Source organism: Pristis pectinata, chromosome 28 (assembly GCF_009764475.1).
Source record: "Pristis pectinata isolate sPriPec2 chromosome 28, sPriPec2.1.pri, whole genome shotgun sequence".
Lineage (NCBI taxonomy): Eukaryota > Metazoa > Chordata > Chondrichthyes > Rhinopristiformes > Pristidae > Pristis > Pristis pectinata.
This window is the reverse complement of record NC_067432.1, coordinates 20,553,785-20,572,288: the sequence shown is the minus strand read 5'-3', so window position 1 is coordinate 20,572,288 and position 18,504 is coordinate 20,553,785. Positions and strand designations below refer to the sequence as shown.

Genomic DNA, 18,504 nt, shown 5'->3' with positions numbered 1-18,504 from the left:
AGGCAGAGCTGTAGTCAATAAACAATAGTCTAACATAGGTGTCTTTACTGTCCAGGTGCTTCAGAGATGAGTGTAGGACCAGGGAGCTGGCATCCGCCGTAGACCTGTTTCGGCAGTAGGCGAATTGCAGTGGGTTGAGGTTTTTTGGGAGGCTGGAATTAATGTGTGCCATGACCAGCCTCTCAAAGCACTTCATGATGGTGGATGTCAGAGCCACCAGGTGGTAGTCATTAAGGCACAATACCTTGTTTTTCTTAGGTACCGGGATGATAGTGGTTTTCTTAAAGCGGGTGGGAACCTCATATTGAAGCAGGGAGAGGTTAAAAATGTCTGCAAATACCCCCGCCAGCTGACCTGCACAGTATCTGTGGAAACGGCCAGGAACACCATTCGGGCTAGATGCTTGCTGCGGGTTCACTCTCCAGAAGACTGATCTTACATCCTCAATGGTGACTATGGATTCAGGTGCATTGGAGGTGGGTTCAGGTGCATTGGAGGTCAGGGTGGGTGGTGACCTACCAATCACCTTCTGTTCAGAATGTGCATAGAATGTGTTAAGCTCATCGGGAAGGGATGTGCTGTGGTCGGCGATGCTGGTCTGGGACTCAATTTTGGACTGGTATTGTCTCTTGACATTTCTGATAGCTTTACGGAGGTCGTGTCGAACTTTGGTTGTTTAAACCATGAAGGACCCCTCCACTGATTTAATCCATCTCGCCAATTTAAGCAGAGTTTGCCATCAGAAGCTGCTCCCAGCTGCCTGCCATCCTTCACTGGAAGGGGTCTTTCGCTTCCTCTAACCCATGCATTTATTCTTTTTCAGATGACACAGAGAGAGTTGTCAAACTCTTCTACAGGGATGGAGTGCACAACTATACGAAGCTGCTGCTGGGCGCTGAGGGACAAGCTCTCTACATTGGTGCAAGGGATGCTATTTTCTCCTTGGATGTTTCGGATATTGCTCCCAACAAATTCAAAAATGAGGTACATTCACATTTGTCTGAAATATGAAAGACTGTTATTATGGCAAACAATGAATAATTATCTTCATTAGAGCTTTTTCCTTTGCTTATTTTAGTACTTTTTTGGAGAATTGGAGCCATTTTGTGAAGCAAAGGGGTCCTTAGACTGCAGACTCAAACCCACTGGGAGCTGGATTTGCACTGTCAAAATTCATTTCAATTGGAGTCTTCTGTCAGCTGTCAGACCTGTACCTCCAGACGCAGGGCACAGGGTCACGGGAATATTATTCAGGCATATCACTTCATCAAATTACCCTCCACCTTCCCCCGTCATTAGATGGCCTCCAGCAGGGGGGATGACTGACAGGATAACTGCTTCTGTCACTGTTATATGATTGCAGAATCAACAAGAGCCCAGAATCCCAAAGGATGTGAATTCTAATCCTTGTTGTGTCCCAATTTGAAGGGTGTTCTTGAATGTCTCAGCCCAGACCTGACAGAGCAGATCCAATTGCTTTTGAGGTTAGCTGGATGCCTGGGTAAAGTTACTCAGTGAAGGGTGACTGGTTAACAATCCTGAATTATTATCTAAATTTCACAGAACCGTTTTGCTAGAAATTTGAATAAATCCCATGGTTGATTTCATTCAGTATCTGAATTTTACCCACATTGTTTCTACCCCTGCCAAGTTCATCTCTTCAACTGACTGCATCCTGGTTTCCAATAAAAAAATTTATGAAGAACACGCAACGTACAGTAAAATTCCACTAATCCAGCCCCCTCGGGACTTCAGTGATGCTGGACTGGCAGATTCTCGACTATTGACATCCAGACATCCAGACATCCCCTCCCCTTCCTTCCAACCCACCTAATGCACTTTTAATTTACTTTTTTAGTTTTTATACAGTAGTATAATAGAGCCACAGAGCTACACAGCACAGAAAACAGGCCCTTTGGCCCAACTCTCCCATGCTAACGGAAATAAATATTACACAGTAGTACAATAAACTTCCCAGTGAACTTGGTGGGTTTAAAGGGGCCACAGGTAACAGCATCCGGTGAGCCAGATGCCAAAGCATCAGGATTTCCAAACAATGGAATGGTGGATTATTGGAGTTTTACTATGTAGAGAGCTTTGTCACACTGTACCTTTTTTTTGATGAAAGCAGTTTGCGGATAATGAGCCATTTACCAAATTCTGTTACTCTTAAGAAAAAGGCAGAAGTAATTTGCTTCTTATGATAGTTCCATTGTGTCACTGAAATACAGTACAGAATGGACTAAAATATCATTGGGGCACCCAGCCCAAATTCTCTGGTTCTTTAGTAGATTCAATTCCTGAATGTTTTTATGATGGAATGAGAGATGCTTTGCACAGCAGGTATTTCATGTACCATTATTTTCGTTAATCGGACAGGATGCTGTCCTCTTTTAATTAATCTGTTAATTGTAGGTGACGATACAAAGGAGGTTTACAGTAATTTAGGAATACATTATTAAACAAACTGCAGTGGAACATTGAATGAAATTATTTTAGATTGGCTAGATTATGGGTACTAATTTTCGCAGTATCCGATAAACTAAGGGGGGAAATTGTATGATTATGGGCATCCCAATGATTAATGACAGCAGCCAATGTAAAGGGAGATCATTCTGATGCGGTAATTATTTCCTTCTGTTCAATGCACAATCAAACCCCCACATTCACACAGTCCTCCCATTGATGGAAGTACGTCTGATTACAGGTTTGAATCTCAACAGAGGGCTGGTTTCAGCAGTGATGGTGTGTCATTTTCTTGGCACATTTACACTCAGTTGGTGACTAAGTTATGAAGCCTCACTTGGTTGCTCAAGGGAGATGCAGTGAGGGGTGTGAAGCAAGTGAGTCAAGGCCTGGTAGAGGCAGCCCATTTGTTCAGACATTCCCAGTATTTAACAGGGCCCCTGAAGCCTTTGGGTCCAAGTGACACATGGAGCTTGTCTAAATGGATATTGGGCTGGGCTGTTTTCTCAGCAGATCAGGCCTACGTCCTCAGGGGCCTGACATCTTCAACATCTGAATGGATATGGAGAGGATATTTCCATTAGTAGGAGAATCTAGGATCTGAGGGAACAGCCTTAAAATAAAGGGACTTCCCTTTAAAACTGAAATGAGGAGGAATTTCTTCAGCCAGAGGGCAGTGAATCTGTGGAATTCGTTGCTGTGGAAAGCCAAGTCATTGAGTGTATTTAAAGCAGATATTGACAGTTTCTTGAATGGTAAAGGGATTAAGGATTACAGGGGGAAAGCAGGAGAATGGGGTTGAAAAAGAATCAGCCATGATTGAGTGGCGGAGCAGATTCGATGGGCCGAATGGCCTAATCCTGCTCCTATGTCTTATGGTCTTACGCGGCTGGAACGAGACACCACGATTCCCTGTCCTTGACTGCAGTCTAACCAGAGGAAAGCTGGAGAAGGTGAAGAGTCTGAGGCTCATTAATTGCACTGTAAATTTCCCTATTGTGTGTGTAATCCCACCTGACATGTTGCTGTGAGATGGCTAACCATATTCTCATTCCCTCTGCAGGTGATTTGGGAAGCCCCACAGCAGAAGAGGAAGGAATGTCACTTTAAGGGGAAGAGCCTATCAGTAAGCACTCTTGCTGTGAAAGTAAACTGTTCAGAAATGTCCAAGCCCATTAGCGATAAATTTGATATTTGTCCATTTGCAGACCGACTGCTTCAATTACATCAAGATCCTCCTGCAGCTGAATAGCACTCACGTATATGTTTGTGGGACTTATGCTTTCAGTCCGACTTGTGCCTACGTTGTAAGTGTAAACACTGTTACCTTCAGATATTGAGAGACAAAATATTGCCATGTAAATGCAGAAAGGATAATGCATTATCTTTTCCTCATAGCAAATTGCAGACTTCTCTCTTGCAAAAGGTCCCAATGGTAATCTTCTAACTGAGGATGGAAAAGGCCAATGTCCGTTTGATCCGACCTATAAGTCGACTGCAATTATGGTTGGTGAGTAGAAGTAGGTTTTAAGTAGTTGTTGCGCCATACCTCATTATAATTTGCTATATCTGCCTGTAACCTATATCGGGTTTGGGGGCCAGAGAACGCATTTTATCCCCAGTAGAGATTAGTCATCATTCTGCTATCCAAATTCTGCAACTTTATTCAGGCCTGTCCACTCACAGGGCTTTCTGTTGGACTTTCTTTCACTCAAGTAGGAACATTTGGGGGGCGGGAGAATCAAATTGAGATATTTTAAAGTAATTCAACATAGTCAATATGGTCAAATTATTTTGTTTGATTGGGATAATCCAGAGCAAGGGTCACCGTGGTAAAAACATGAGCCACACACTTTCTCACACAGATATCTGGAATTCTCTTCACTTGGCTGGGTCAATTGCGCTTTTCAGGATTGAGAACAATAACTAACTTGAGTGAAAGGAAACAAGGGTTGGGTGGTATCTATCAGTATTATCTAACCATTCAGGCCTAAGTGGTGAAACTCCACATCCTATGAATTCCTCCAATCTATAGTGCACAGCACAATCATGTACTGAACCAGGGATAGATATGTCACATTATTTTTTCAAGAGTTATGTGAATGAATTCAGGAGGTGTCCATGGTACCTCCATCGAAGATTTGATCAGGAAAAGAAGGAAACATATGGCAAATATGGGCAAGGGTGTCTCATGAGAAATATAGAATGTGTAGGAGAGAACTTAAACAAGAAATTAAGAGGGCAAAAAGGGACCATTGGAATATCATTGGCAAGTAGGATTAAGGAGAATCTCAAGACATTCTATAAGCATATCAGGAGCAATAGGGTAGCCAGAGAAAGAGTGGGTCCCCTTAGGAACCAAAGGGGTAATTTATGTGTAGAGTTCAGCAATGTGGGCAAAGTCCCCAATGAATACTTCTCATCTGTATTCACCAAGGAAAAGTACATGGAAGACAGTGAGATCAGGGAATAATCTGGACAAGGTCATTATTAAGAAGGCGGAGGCATTGGATGTTATGGGACAAATAAGGGTTGATAAATCCCCAGGGTCAGATGAGGTCCATCCCACTATATTAAAGGAAGCAGGGAAGGTGATAGCTGGGGTCCTGATGGAGATTTTTGCATGCTTGTTGGCCACAGGTGAAGTGCCAGAAGACTAGAGGGTAGTTAATGTTGTTCCTTTATTTAAGAAGGGCAGTGAACTTTTCATCAGTCATAGGGAAATTATTGGAGAAAATCCGAAGGGTCAGGATTTATGTGCATTTGGAAAGTCAGGGGCTGATCAGGAATAGTCAGTGTGGCTTTGTACGGGGGAAATCCTGCCTCACTGGTTTGATTGAGGTTTTTGAGGAGGTAACTAGGAAGGCTGATGAAGCCAGAGTATTGGATGTTGTCTACATGGACTTTACTAAGGCATTTGACAAGGTCCTGCATGGTAGGCTGGTCCAGAAGGTTAAGTCATGCGGGACCCAAAGCAAGCTGGTAATTAGATCCAACTTTGGCTTGATGTTAGGAGGCAGAGGATCGTGCTGGAAGATTGCTTTTCAGATTGGAAGTCTGTGACCAGCGGTGTACTGCGGGGACCGTTGCTGGGATCCTTGTTGTATGTGATATATATTAATAACTTGGATGTAAGTGTAGGAAATTAGATTACTAAATTTGTGGATCACATGAAAATTGGTGGTGTTGTGGATAGTGAGGAATGTTAAGGCTACAGCAGGATGTAGATCAGAGGGAAAGCTGAGCAGAGCATTGGTAGATGGAATTTAATACCAACAAGTACAAAGTGATGCATTTTGAGAAATTAAATCGGGGTAAGACATATACTGTACAGCAAATGGTAGTACACCAGAATGTTGTTAAACAGAGGGACCTTGGGGTTCAAATCCATACTTCCCTGAAAGTGGCAACACAGGTAGATAGGGTGTGAAGAAGGCCTTCATAAGTCGAGGCATAGAATATAAGAACTGGGATGTTATGTTGCAACTTTGCAAGACACTGGTCAGACTGCACTAGAAGCATTGTGTGCAGTTCTGGTTGCCATGCTAAAGGAAGGATGTGGTTGCACTGGAGAGAGTGCAGAGGAGGTTCATCAGGATGTTGCCTGGATTGGAGGACTTAATGGGGAGACATTAGATAGGCTGGGTTTGGTTGCCCTAGAATGAAGAAGGCTGAGGGGTGACCTGATAGAGGTCTATCAACTTCAAATTTAACTCTGTTTCTCTCCTCACAGATGCAGTCTGACCTGCCATATATTTACAGCATTTTCTGTTTTTACTATAAGAGGCATAGATAGGTTAGATAATCTTTATCCCATGGTAAGGGTATCGAAAACAAGAGGGCATAGGTTTAAAGGTGAGAAGAGGGAGTTCTAAAGGGGATTTGAGGGGGGAAGTTCTTTACTTAAGGAATGGTTGATTTCTGGAATTCCCTGTCAGAGGACATGATGGAGTCAGATACAATTAGTACATTTAAGAGACATTTAGACAGTCACTTAAATAGGCAAAACGTAGACAGGTACGGACTTAGTGCGGGTAAGTGGGATTAGTGTAGATGGGCAAATAGGTCGAGGTGGACGTGGGGACTGAAGGGCACATTTCTGTGCTGTACAACTCTATGACTCAGTACTGTCTGAGAATTATGAACGTGGGAGATTGTGATGGTGATTGTCCCTCGTAACAATTCTTAAAATTCCCATCCTTATCCAATGAAAGCACTGTTGTTTGTCTAAATGTTCACGATATACGATATCACAAAACACTGGATAATCTGATTAATGCAAATTGGATTCAGTGTAGATAGATCATTATGTTTTGCACATTTGAGAGGTAACGTAAGTATGTTAAGATTCTTGATGAAATATTGAAGAATACAAATGAACATTTTTAATATTCATTTATTCATTTGTCTTTACTCTTTCCAGAGGAGGAATTATATGCAGGAACTGTCAGCAATTTTCAAGGCAATGAACCAATCATTTCCAGAAGTCTGGGAAATAAACCACCCTTAAAAACAGAGAATTCTCTGAATTGGCTTCAGGGTAAGTTACAGGCAACAAATACGGATTATAGAGATGAATGTTGAAGTCAACAGCTTGCCCAAATCACAGATACATTTCAGAGCAACGCAGGTGAAAAGATGTGACACAAGGGCGCTAGGATTTTGCAGCATTGTAAATCTTGTCTCTGCAGAGAGAGGAAGTGCAGAGGGATGGATAGAGAGATAGAGGATGGAAAATCAGGGTCAGGTAAACATCAGCAGTTAGATGAAGAAAGGATCACTGAACTTTCCTTCTGATACACCACTCCCCACCCTCCGAACCCCTCTACCGGCCGAACCCCTCCACCCTCCCAACCAAATAAGTCTAGGATATGTGTCAACAGAGAAATGTTAAAGATTTACCTTTGTAATTCCAGGAAGTTTCAAACTTTTTTCTCAGGTTCAATTATCATAAAATTTGCTGTATTATAACATATTATAATATAATATATATAATTTATTATAATATACATAAAACCACTGTATTCAGCTGGTCCACCTAATGCACTTATCTCCCTCTGGATAAACAATAAAGTTATTTAAAGCTAAATTTACATGAAAATAATGAAAGGATTACGTAAATGGTGGTTCCATATCATTGTTGCATTCACGCACTCAGTTGGATAATGCAATAACTCACTTAATCCACTAGACCTAATTCTAACAAACAGTTGGAATTAAAGGGCAGTGGGCCCTGACGACACAGCAACTACTCTGGCATTTCCCTCTTGGTTATATTATTGCTCTAATAATATAGAAATCACCTTTACATTTCTGCATGTCCTGGATCCACAAGCCAAGCTCAGTGTTAACTGGAGCAGATTTTCACAGATGTGTGGAGATCGATAATAGCTCTGGTTTAATACAGGAACTTTAGACCTGATCCTTTTGGTGTGCAGAAGATTATAGACTGTTGAGCTCCAAGGGTGTGAAATAATCCATGCAGTTCTATGCATCTGCTGTTTGATGCTTAAACAAATCTCTAAAAATAAAAGTCCACCTCAGTTAGCTTTGTGGATGGACTTTGTGCTTCAGCTAAGAAATGTTAAAGATTAAACTGTGGAAATGATTGTAATTTTAATTAAAAATTAACATTACTTGCAGTTTTGTACATAATTCATGAACGCAAATAGTTTTCTAAAGCCACTAATTTTACTGCTGACTTACAGATCCAGCATTTGTGGGTTCAGAGTTTATCCAGGAGAATCCCGGGAGAGATGATGGAAAAGTCTATTTCTTCTTCAGTGAAACTGGCAAAGAATTTGACTTTTTTGATAATACAATTGTTTCACGGATAGCCCGAATCTGTAAGGTAGGTTCAGTCAGAAGGGGAGGTGTCTTCCCATTTCTGGTGATTGGCAGAAAATGTGTTTTATGTGATGAAACACTGAATGACCTTTTGTTCTTATTAAAGCCTTGAGAATTGCAGACTATAAGACAACATGATCTTCTTCTAACCTGTGACAATTGTATAAAGATCTTCTTTCATCAGGATGTGACAGGTACAGGTCAGCAGTCTGTAACACATCCTGAAATCAGAGGGATAGGATGAATCGGGGTCCAACCAACCCGATCAAGTCAAGCTTCCCACATCATCGTCTATCAGATGCCTTACACCACGTCAAGTGTGTGCTTTACATCGAGTCATACAGCATGGAAACAGGCCATTTGGCCCACTATGTCTACATTGACTATCAAGCACCCATTTGCACTACTCCTACACAAATCCAATTTTATAAGATAAGATATCTTTACTAGTCACATGTACATCAAAACACACTGTGAAATGCATCTTTGCGTAGTGTTCTGGGGGCAGCCCGCAATTGTCGCCACCCTTCCAGCGCCAACATGGTATGCCCACAACTTCCTAACCTGTACGTCTTTGGAATGTGGGAGGAAACTGGAGGAAACCCACGCAGACACGGGGAGAACATACGAACTCCTTACGGAGAGTGGCCGGATTTGAACCCGGGTTGCTGGCGCTGTAAAGCGTTGCGTCAACTGCTACACTACCATGCCTGGCCTACACTACCGATTCTCTCCATATTGCCATCAACTCCTCCCAGACCTGTACTGAATAATCAGAAGTATTCTGCTTGAAGCAAGGCCTAAGAAATTGAAAAAAAATACACTCTACAACAGCATGCACATTTGCCAAATGATTTAACTTTGAATATATGGTTAATTAGCATTGGAAGTTCTTTAATTAAATGATCAGATTTTGATGGTGCTTGCATGCATCTGGGAAGCTGCTGCTTTTAGACTGTTCTACAACTCCAGCAAATCTTCGGTCAGAGCTGTGGATTTTGGAAAGCAAAAGTTAATGCATCTGAATAAAGAGGGAGTCTTAGTGACTCCTGATAGTGTTCCCAGACCTGGCATGGAATCCAGCTGAAGGTGATGAACTTATTATTGTTGAAGGTGAACTGATGGGGATCAGAACTACAAGTGGATTTGTCTTATGATGATTTGATGAGAGTAAAAGCTAATCTTAATCCTTAGAAGGTAGTGTTCCTGTGATGTAAGGTTTTGACTGTAGGTAGCCACTAATTAGAGACAGTTCCTGAAGCATTGATGGCTGTACTGCTACAAATCAGAGCAATATCCTCAAATACACAATGAGTGGTGTATGGGTTCTGTGGTATATTTCTGATACTAATTCTTGGCTGCGATTACTAGATGTACAATGAACACATTTTAAAGAAAGCAAAAGCAAAATATTGCAGACATGGGAAGTCTGAAATCAAGGGTGAAAGTGATGGAAAGTACTCAGCAGTTTGAAGAACATCTCCGAGAGAGGAAGATCCAACCGGGTGTAGTTTAACTCCCATAAATGGCTGGGGTGTTGTGGTGTCAGTGATTGAAGCACCAAAGTTCTGCAAAAGGGCTCAAACCAGCCCCTCCCTGTTATAACAGAGACATTGCTTGGCCACCCACCCCAAGCCTGACTGTCGAGTTTGGAATGAAAGAAACGGAACTTGACAATAGTTTTTTCTGTGAGGATATCCCTAATGATGGTCCAGCTAAAAGCTAATGTTCAAAGAGCTGAGACATCAGATTTGTATTGTTCAATTTCTTAGCTTTATTTTCTAAGCATCAGTTATCTCATTATAAAAATCTAATGAAGAACTAATTATATCATTTAGAAATTGTCACTGCAGGAACAATAAAAAAAACAGTAACCCTCCTACAAAAACAATTAGGTGAGTAAGTCATTCAAAAAAATACTCAGTTGTTAGAATGGGACTGGACTATATAATTTAGTTGTTGCTACAGTGAATTAGGTCCATAACTGGAGGAAAGAAAAGATAAAGCAGATTGGTAAAGACTAGGGAGATGGAATCAGAGTAGATTTGCCCAATAGGAGGCTAGAAACGGCACAGGAGCAATGTGCTGAAGGGCTTCCTTTTTGATGAAACTGTGACTAATTACAAACAGCAGCAGATTGCAGAGTGGGCTATTCAAACAAATAGTAGCTCTTATTTTAAGTCTGCAAGAACATTTAATCGTGTAAACTGTGGAAAGGGCAGGGGTCAACAATTTTTAGAAAGTTCGTGAGTTGCTGAGTTGCTTGGCTTGATTGTGCGACTATTACTCTTTAGCTGTCAGTTTAATTTCCATTGTTCCCACTCCAGGTGGGCAGTAGGATTCATTTACTGAAGGTAACTCAATAATTCAAAATAAATGTGTACAAACCTAGCTTTCTGATCTCATAAAGGGAAAATGAGACCATAAGACATAGGAACAGAATTAGGCCATTCGGCCCAATGAGTCTGCTCTGCCATTCAATCATGGCTGATTTTTTCAACCCCATTCTCCCGCCTTCTCCCCACAACCCTTAACCCCCTTACCAATCAAGAACCTATAAACCTTTGCTTTAAATACACCCAATGACTAGGCCTCCACAGCCCTCTGTGGCAATGAATTCCACAGATTCACCACCCTCTGGCCGAAGAAATTCCTCCTCATCTCAGTTTTAAAGGGACATTCCTTTATTCTGAGGCTGTGCCTTAGGATCCTGTTCTCTCCTGCTAATGGAAACATCCTCTCCACATCCACTTTATCCAGGCCTTTCAGTAAATCTTTTAATCCTTGAAAGTCAAGAATCTGCAGATGCTGGAAATCCAAAATAAAAACAGAAAATGTTCCGTGAAAAGATCCTTGTCTGTTAAAAGATCCCCAGTAAAGAGAAACAACAGAGTTTTAATACAGAACCGTGCATTCTTCAAAGGAAAAGTGAACCTGCAGTAGATTAACCTGAAAGTACCTAAAGTGCTTCAGAATTGGTCTAGATATTTAAGTGTCTAAAGTGGATAGTGGGAACAAATGGTGGGAAGCTTAAAGAAAACTGTCCTAGCAGAAGATTGTTTCACTGGCTAAAGGTTGGTTTCCTTTTAATAATACAGAAGCAGACCTCAGCTATCTTGTTAAGACTTGCTGTTGTTCAAATGGTGTGCTCTGTTTGTGGCCTTCAGGGTAGGGTGCTTACCAGGACATCTCCCACATTATCCAGGCCATTCTGAAGATTGTGGAGACTACAGCAGTTAAGTACTGAACCATCCTTTATGGAGCTCCACAGTGCTGCCTCTGCTGCATCACCTGTCCCCTCTCTCTACTCATGGGGGTCTGCTGACATCCCTTCCCCATCAGTTATCTCCCAACCTTTGGGAAAGCTTACCAACCTGGTGGTTTTCACCACTGGCCACCAGTCCATTCCCTCCTTCTGCATGTACCTCACTCATCTCACCCATGACTCAGTCATCATCCACTCCCAAGGTCCCCTAACACCCACCAAACCCTTTGGATAACTTGCACATTTCAAAGAAGGGCCTGAAGTTATCAACAGGCTTTTCCATTATTCTGTAATTGGAGAAGAAGATTTCGTCGAATTGCCTTGGTCTCTCAAGTTTTACTTTTCCAGTTGCTGTGACCTTGTAATAGTCACAGTAAAATTGTTATCAAAGTGACTGAATTGCACTGTCTCCTTTAATTATGCTGCTCAATATCTCGCCTGGTAGGCAGTAAGAAGCATGGAGAAGTAATTTATCTGGTGGATCAATCATTTGGACTCTGTCACTCCCATTAGTGCTGTTCTATACCTCAGAAAGCTGTGTCATTTTCAATGGCATTATCGAACAAGGTAATAGTGGACTTAAAAAATTCACCCTTAAGCATAAGGCACTATTATGCATTGATGTGATAATCACAGGGAGCTCGTCAATGACAAATTGCCATTGCTTAAGCTGCCACCATTGATTTCTTCTAAACTGCATTAACATTTACAACATCATCCTGTTTTTAATGAAAATAAATGAGAATCTGGTATGGGGATGGAGATGGTGATGGATTGGTTAAGGGGAATAATTGTTCTGCAACATACAGAATGGAAGAAGGCAGAGCAATGGTTGGAAATTGTGCTTCAAGCACTATGTGTAAAGGGAAGACTAAAAGTAACTAAAGCAGGAGAGAAAAATACAAAGTGCATGAGTAAAACATTGGAGTGAAAGGACAGATGATAGTGTGCAGCTCAAGTAACCATTTTTTTAATGCAATGAATTGCAGACACAAATTCACCTTTGACAGTACGATTTGGCAGACCTTCCAGAGAATGTGAGACCGTCAGGACTGGAACAAAATATACCAGGTTACGAGAAAAGTTTACAATGGAGGACGGGTGTAGAGGGAGCAGCTTTATTGATTTAGGATAAAGTCACTTCAATGATAAAGGAGAATGTAAGAAATTTTGTGGGTAGAACTAAGAAATAGATAAGTATTTAAGACATTAATGGGAGTTGTGTGCAGGTTCCTTGGTAGAGGTTATGAAGTAGCAGAATGTATGAATGCCAAGATTTTATAAGTGTGTTGCAAAGTAGTTTTAATGGGGATTGTAACTTCCATATGCATTTGGATAAGAAGACTACCTCATGTAACAAAAGTAGTGAATATCTTATGTGTTTAGGGTGGTTTTCAGAAACAATATGTCCAAGAATTTAGGAGGCAGGCCATTTTAGATTCAGTAATGAGTAATTTAGGTAACAACTTAATGGTAAATGAACTTCAGCTTAATATGGATCACAATATGGTTGAGTTCAATGTTTGAATGTGAGAAGCATAAATTACCTACTAAGATTCCATTTTACCTTATGCAGCAATTTGCAGTGGAGGAGGTGGATAGCACTAGATAGAGGAAGGGGATAGAAATTGAACATGAATCAGGGATGGGGACTCACCAAAACTGACATAAATAAAAGTCAGTAGTAAAGAAATCAGTAACAGTAATGTACAATGACTCCTCAGGACCAGATGGTTTCTGGTGGAGGGTTTTGAAAGAAGTAGGTATGAAATATTCTAATCATGTACTTCCAAAGTTTCTTTCATTTAGGAACCTTTCCTTCAGACTGAAAAATTGTACAAAGCACTCCCCTATTTAGGAGAGATGAGAAAGAGAGAAACCTGGGAACTGTAAACCTGTTGGCCCAACGTTCATTATTGGAAAGTAGTCCAGACAGTAATTAAGGACCATTTGAATGAACCCTTCGCACAGTTTTAACTGATCAGGGAAACTCAAGTGGATTTGTAAAGGGTGGCTCGTGCTTGACAAGCCTGACTGAGTTTTTGAAGTAGTGACTAAGGTGATGGACAGGATCCACAGGGGTTCGCAGTGAGGCTCAACCATTGCCATATTTATAAATCAATCTGATGCTGGGATAATAATTTATATATGCACATATGTTGATGAAACAAAGGTAGATGACACTATAAATGAAAGCACAAAATTACAGGGAGCTATTGACAAGTTAAGAGAAAGAACAAAACAATATCGAATGCATTTCATTGTAGGCAAATGTGAGGTCATCCTAAAAGGGAAGCTAAAAGAAAAAAAACAGTATTTCCTAAATGGTGAAAAGCTAGAAGCCATAGAGTTCCATGAGACTTAGGAATTGGGGTTCAGGGTGAGTGTAGATCATTAGTATGCCATAGAATGCAAGAGGTTAATGGAATTCTGTGTTGATATCGAGCTGGATAAAACACAATGCATCAAAATGATGCCAGAGCTAGAACAATGCCCAGGGAGACTACATAAGCAGGTCTGGATTTCACAAGTTTCTATGTAAAGCTTCAGAATAATGGGACGTCCCTTGAAAACTGAGATGAGGAGGAATTTCTTCAGCCAGAGGGTGGTGAATCTGTGGAATCTGTTGCTACAGAGTGCTGTAGAGGCCAAGTCATTGGTGTATTTAAGTCAGAGATTGATAGGTTCTTGATTAGTAAGGGGGATAAGGGTTACAGGGAGAAGTCAGGAAAATGGGGTTGAAAAAAATCAGCCGTGATTAAATGGCAGAGCAGACTCAGTGGGCTGAATGGCCTAATTCTTCTCCTATGTCTTACGGTCTTGTGGTATTCCTAGGTCTGTAGAAAGTTAAGGGAATTATTTGATTGCATTTTCAAAAGAATCAGACAGGGCTCGTGAGGAATATAGAGTAGCAAGAGGAAACTTAAGAAGAGGCTGAGGAAAGCGAGAAGGGGACATGAAAAGGCTTTGGCGAGTAGGGTTAAGGAGAATCCTAAGGCTTTTTACTCATACGTGAAGAGCAGAAGGATGGCTAGAGTAAAGGTAGGTCCGATTAAAGACAAAGGTGAGAAGCTGTGCCTGGAAGCTGTGGAAGTGGGTGAGGTTCTCAATGAATACTTCTCTTCAGTATTCACCAAGGAGAGGGGTCTTGATGATGCTGAGGACAGTGTTGGTAAGGGTAATGTTCTAGAGTATGTAGATATCAAGAGAGAGGATGTGTTGGAGCTGTTAGAAAATAGTAGGACAGATAAGTCCCCGGGGCCTGACGGAATATTCCCCAGGCTGCTTTGTGAGGCTAGGGAGGAGATTGCTGAACCATTGCCTAGGATCTTTGAGTCCTCGTTGTCCACGGGGATGGTACCGGAGGATTGGAGGGTGGTGAATGTTGTCCCCTTATTCAAAAAAGGTAGTAGGGATAGTCCAGGGAATTACAGACCAGTGAGCCTTACGTCTGTGGTGGGTAAGCTGCTACAAAGGATTCTAAGAGATAGGATCTGTGATCATTTAGAGAATCATGGACTGATTAGGGACAGCCAGCATGGATTTGTGAAGGGAAGAACTTGCCTCACAAGCCTGATAGGGTTCTTTGAGGAGGTGACCAGGAAGATTGATGAGGGTAGTGCAGTGGATGTGGTCTACATGGATTTTAGTAAGGCGTTTGACAAGGTTCCGCATGATAGGCTTCTTCAGAAGGTCAGAGGCCAAGGGATCCAGGGAGGCTTGGCCGTGTGGATTCAGGGTTGGCTTGCCTGTAGAAAGCAGAGGGTTGTGGTGGAGGGAGTGCATTCGGATTAGAGGGCTGTGACTAGTGGTGTCGCACAAGGATCGGTTCTGGGACCTTTACTTTTTGTGATATTTATTAATGACTTAGATGAGGGGGTGGAAGGGTGGGTTAGCAAGTTTGCAGATGACACAAAGGTCAGTGGTGTTGTGGATAGTGTGGAGGGCTGTTGAAGCTTACAGAAGGATATTGATAGGATGCAGAGCTGGGCTGAGAAGTGGCAGATGGAGTTCAATCTGGAGAAGTGTGTGGTGGTACACTTTGGAAGGACAAACTCCAAGGTGGAATACAAGGTAAATGGCAGGATTCTGAGCAGTGTAGAGGAGCAGAGGGATCTGGGGGTTCATATCCACAGATCACTGAAAGTTGCCACACAGATGGGTAGGGCAGTTAAGAAAGCTTATGGGATGTTAGCTTTCATAAGTCGTGGGATCGAGTTTAAGAGCTGCGAAGTAATGATGCAGCTTTACAAAACTCTGGTTAGACCACACTTAGAGTACTGTGTCCAGTTCTGGTTGCCTCATTATAGGAAGGATGTGGAGGCATTGGAAAGGGTTCAGAGGAGATTTACCAGGATGCTGCCTGGATTAGAGAGTATGGATTATGAGGAGAGACTAAAGGAGCTAGGAATTTACTCTTTGGAGAGAAGGAGAATGAGGTGAGACATGATAGAGGTATACAAAATATTAAGAGGAATAGATAGAGTGAACAGCCAGCACCTCTTTCCCGGGGCACCAATGCTCAATACAGGAGGGCATGGTTTAAGGTAATGGGGGGGAAGTTCAAGGAAGACGTCAGAGGGAGGTTTTTCACCCAGACAGTGGTTGGTGCATGGAATGCGCTGCCTGGGGTGGTGGTGGAGGCTGATACATTGGTCAAGTTCAAGAGATTGTTAGATAAGCATATGGAGGAATTTAAGATAGAGGGATATGTGGGAGGAAGGGGTTAGGTAGTCTTAGGAGAGGTCTGAAGGTCGGCACAAATTGGTGGGCTGAAGGGCCTGTATTGTGCTGTATTGTTCTATGGCTCTATGGTTCTATAATAAGGTGAACCGGAAGGTTGAATGGAAATTATTCCCACTAGTAGTGGAAGTTAGGAGTATGGATTGTCTAAAACATAGACCCAAGTCTTTCAGGAGTGAGGTTAGGAAATGCTTTGAAAAGCAAAACACTGCAGGAAACAACAGAGGAGAGGGAACGTTCTTCAGAACATTCTGAGGAAGGTTCATCGACCTGAAACGTTAACTGTTTTTCCCTCTCCGTTGTTGCTGTCTACAATGTTTTGCTTTTTGAAGTGTTTCCGAAACTTACTCCTGAAAGACTTGGCTGATGCTGATGCACAAATGCTGCCTGACTTGCTAAAGTCTTTACCAACATATTCGGTTTTTATTCAGGCAGCTTTTGTACATGCACAGCTGAGCAGTTGTTCGATACTTCCACAAAAGTCGATTGTTGCTGGGCCAATTGTTAATTTTAAATTGGAGATTGAAAGACTTCTGTTAGCCAAGATTAATATGGTATACAAGGGAATGGCAGGTATATAAAGTTAGGTCACCAGTCAGCTGTGACCTGAGTCAATGGTGGAACAAATCGGAGGGGCTAAGTGACTTGCTTCAGTTCCAGTATTCCAAAGTAAAGAGTTTTGATGTAAACGTAATTTAATGTCTTTTTTTTCCTGTCATTATACACGTTGCCGATTAAATATTAGTCATAGAGACAAAAAGCACGGAAATAGGCCATTCAGCCCCTCAAGTCCACGCAGACCATCAACCATCCATTTACACTAATGCTGCATTAATTCTTAATACCCACATTCTCATCAACTTCCCCCAGATTCTACCACTCACCAAAATGCTAGAGGCAATTTACACGTGGCCAATTAACCTACCAAACCGTACATCTTTGGGATGTGGGGAAAAACTGGAACACATAAAGGAAACCCATGTGGTCACAGGGAGAATGTCCAAACTCCATAGGACTCAAGGTCGGATTGAACCTGGGTCTCTGACACTGAGGCAGCAACTCAACTGGCTGCACCACTGTGCAACATTTTTCCAATTATCTCTGTAACTAATCCTGGTTTGTGTTACTGGAGTAAACCAGTCTAGGTGTACATAACTGGAGCGAACCAGTTGTGTGGTTAGATTGCACATGAGGTCCCAACTGTTGAAGGTTGATGTATTCTATTTTTAAGATGGTGTGCAAAATATCTGAGGACATTGTGTTTCTAAATCTTTGTGTAGTCATGTTGCAATATCTCTTGTGTGTTTACTATTAATAGTCATTAATAAATCTCTCCGCAGGGGGATATAGGAGGAGAGCGTGTGCTCCAGAAAAGGTGGACAACATTCCTTAAAGCCCAGCTGTCCTGCTCACTTCCAGATGATGGATTCCCATTTAATGTTATTCAGGATATGTTTGTTCTGTCTCCGGGAAAAGAATATTGGAAAAACATAACCTTCTATGGAGTATTTACTTCCCAGTGGTATGTGAATACAACGTTATTCTTACTGAAATTCAAATAATTTGATCTCTCCAATTAGATCGGGACATCCTGAATTTGTGTTATTTTCAATAAAATCCTGATTTTCAAAATGTTCCATGGATTATTACAATCTTAAGGATTTTACCTGGAATTATGTGAACATGGTCTATACTTAAATTATCTCTCCAACTTCCCAATATACACACGTCACAGTTAGAAGGATTAGCACCAACAACGCTTTATTGGTACGCAGTTTGAAACTGAGTTTCATAAATAGCATGTAAGGATGGTACTGTCAGTACACTGTAGCAGACTCTGTATAGGGAAACCTACTCCCCCAACTCCACCGTCTTTATGGAAAGGATACTAATGCCAGTTTAATTGTGAAAGATAAAAAAAGACATATTATCCCAGAATCTTTTAGTACCTCAGGACATCCCAAAAAACTTAATAGTTAATTATACTTTTGAAATGTAGTCACAGTTGTAATGTAGGAAATGCGGCAGCCAATTTGTGCACAGCAAGCTCCCACAAACAGCGCTGGTTTGAGATGGAATGACTATTTCCAACAGAGCGAGTGAGGCTAAGAGAGTTGATGGAGCCTTTGAAATTTGAAGGATTTTGATGAGGTGCATAGAAAAGTCCACGCCCGGGCTCGTGG

General features: G+C 41.7%; 1 protein-coding gene across 5 annotated transcripts in view; it reads left to right on the top strand.

Moving 5' to 3' along the window:
• Positions 1-18,504, top strand: part of sema4ba (sema domain, immunoglobulin domain (Ig), transmembrane domain (TM) and short cytoplasmic domain, (semaphorin) 4Ba) — a 340,196-nt gene that overhangs the window by 297,204 nt on the left and 24,488 nt on the right. For all 5 annotated transcript variants that reach the window (XM_052040699.1, XM_052040700.1, XM_052040697.1 and 2 more), the window contains 7 exons: positions 824-984; positions 3,530-3,592; positions 3,675-3,773; positions 3,865-3,976; positions 6,890-7,006; positions 8,175-8,317; positions 17,662-17,843. In XM_052040699.1, coding sequence (XP_051896659.1) covers positions 824-984; positions 3,530-3,592; positions 3,675-3,773; positions 3,865-3,976; positions 6,890-7,006; positions 8,175-8,317; positions 17,662-17,843 — 877 coding nt within the window. The remainder of the gene's footprint in view (positions 1-823; positions 985-3,529; positions 3,593-3,674; positions 3,774-3,864; positions 3,977-6,889; positions 7,007-8,174; positions 8,318-17,661; positions 17,844-18,504) is intronic.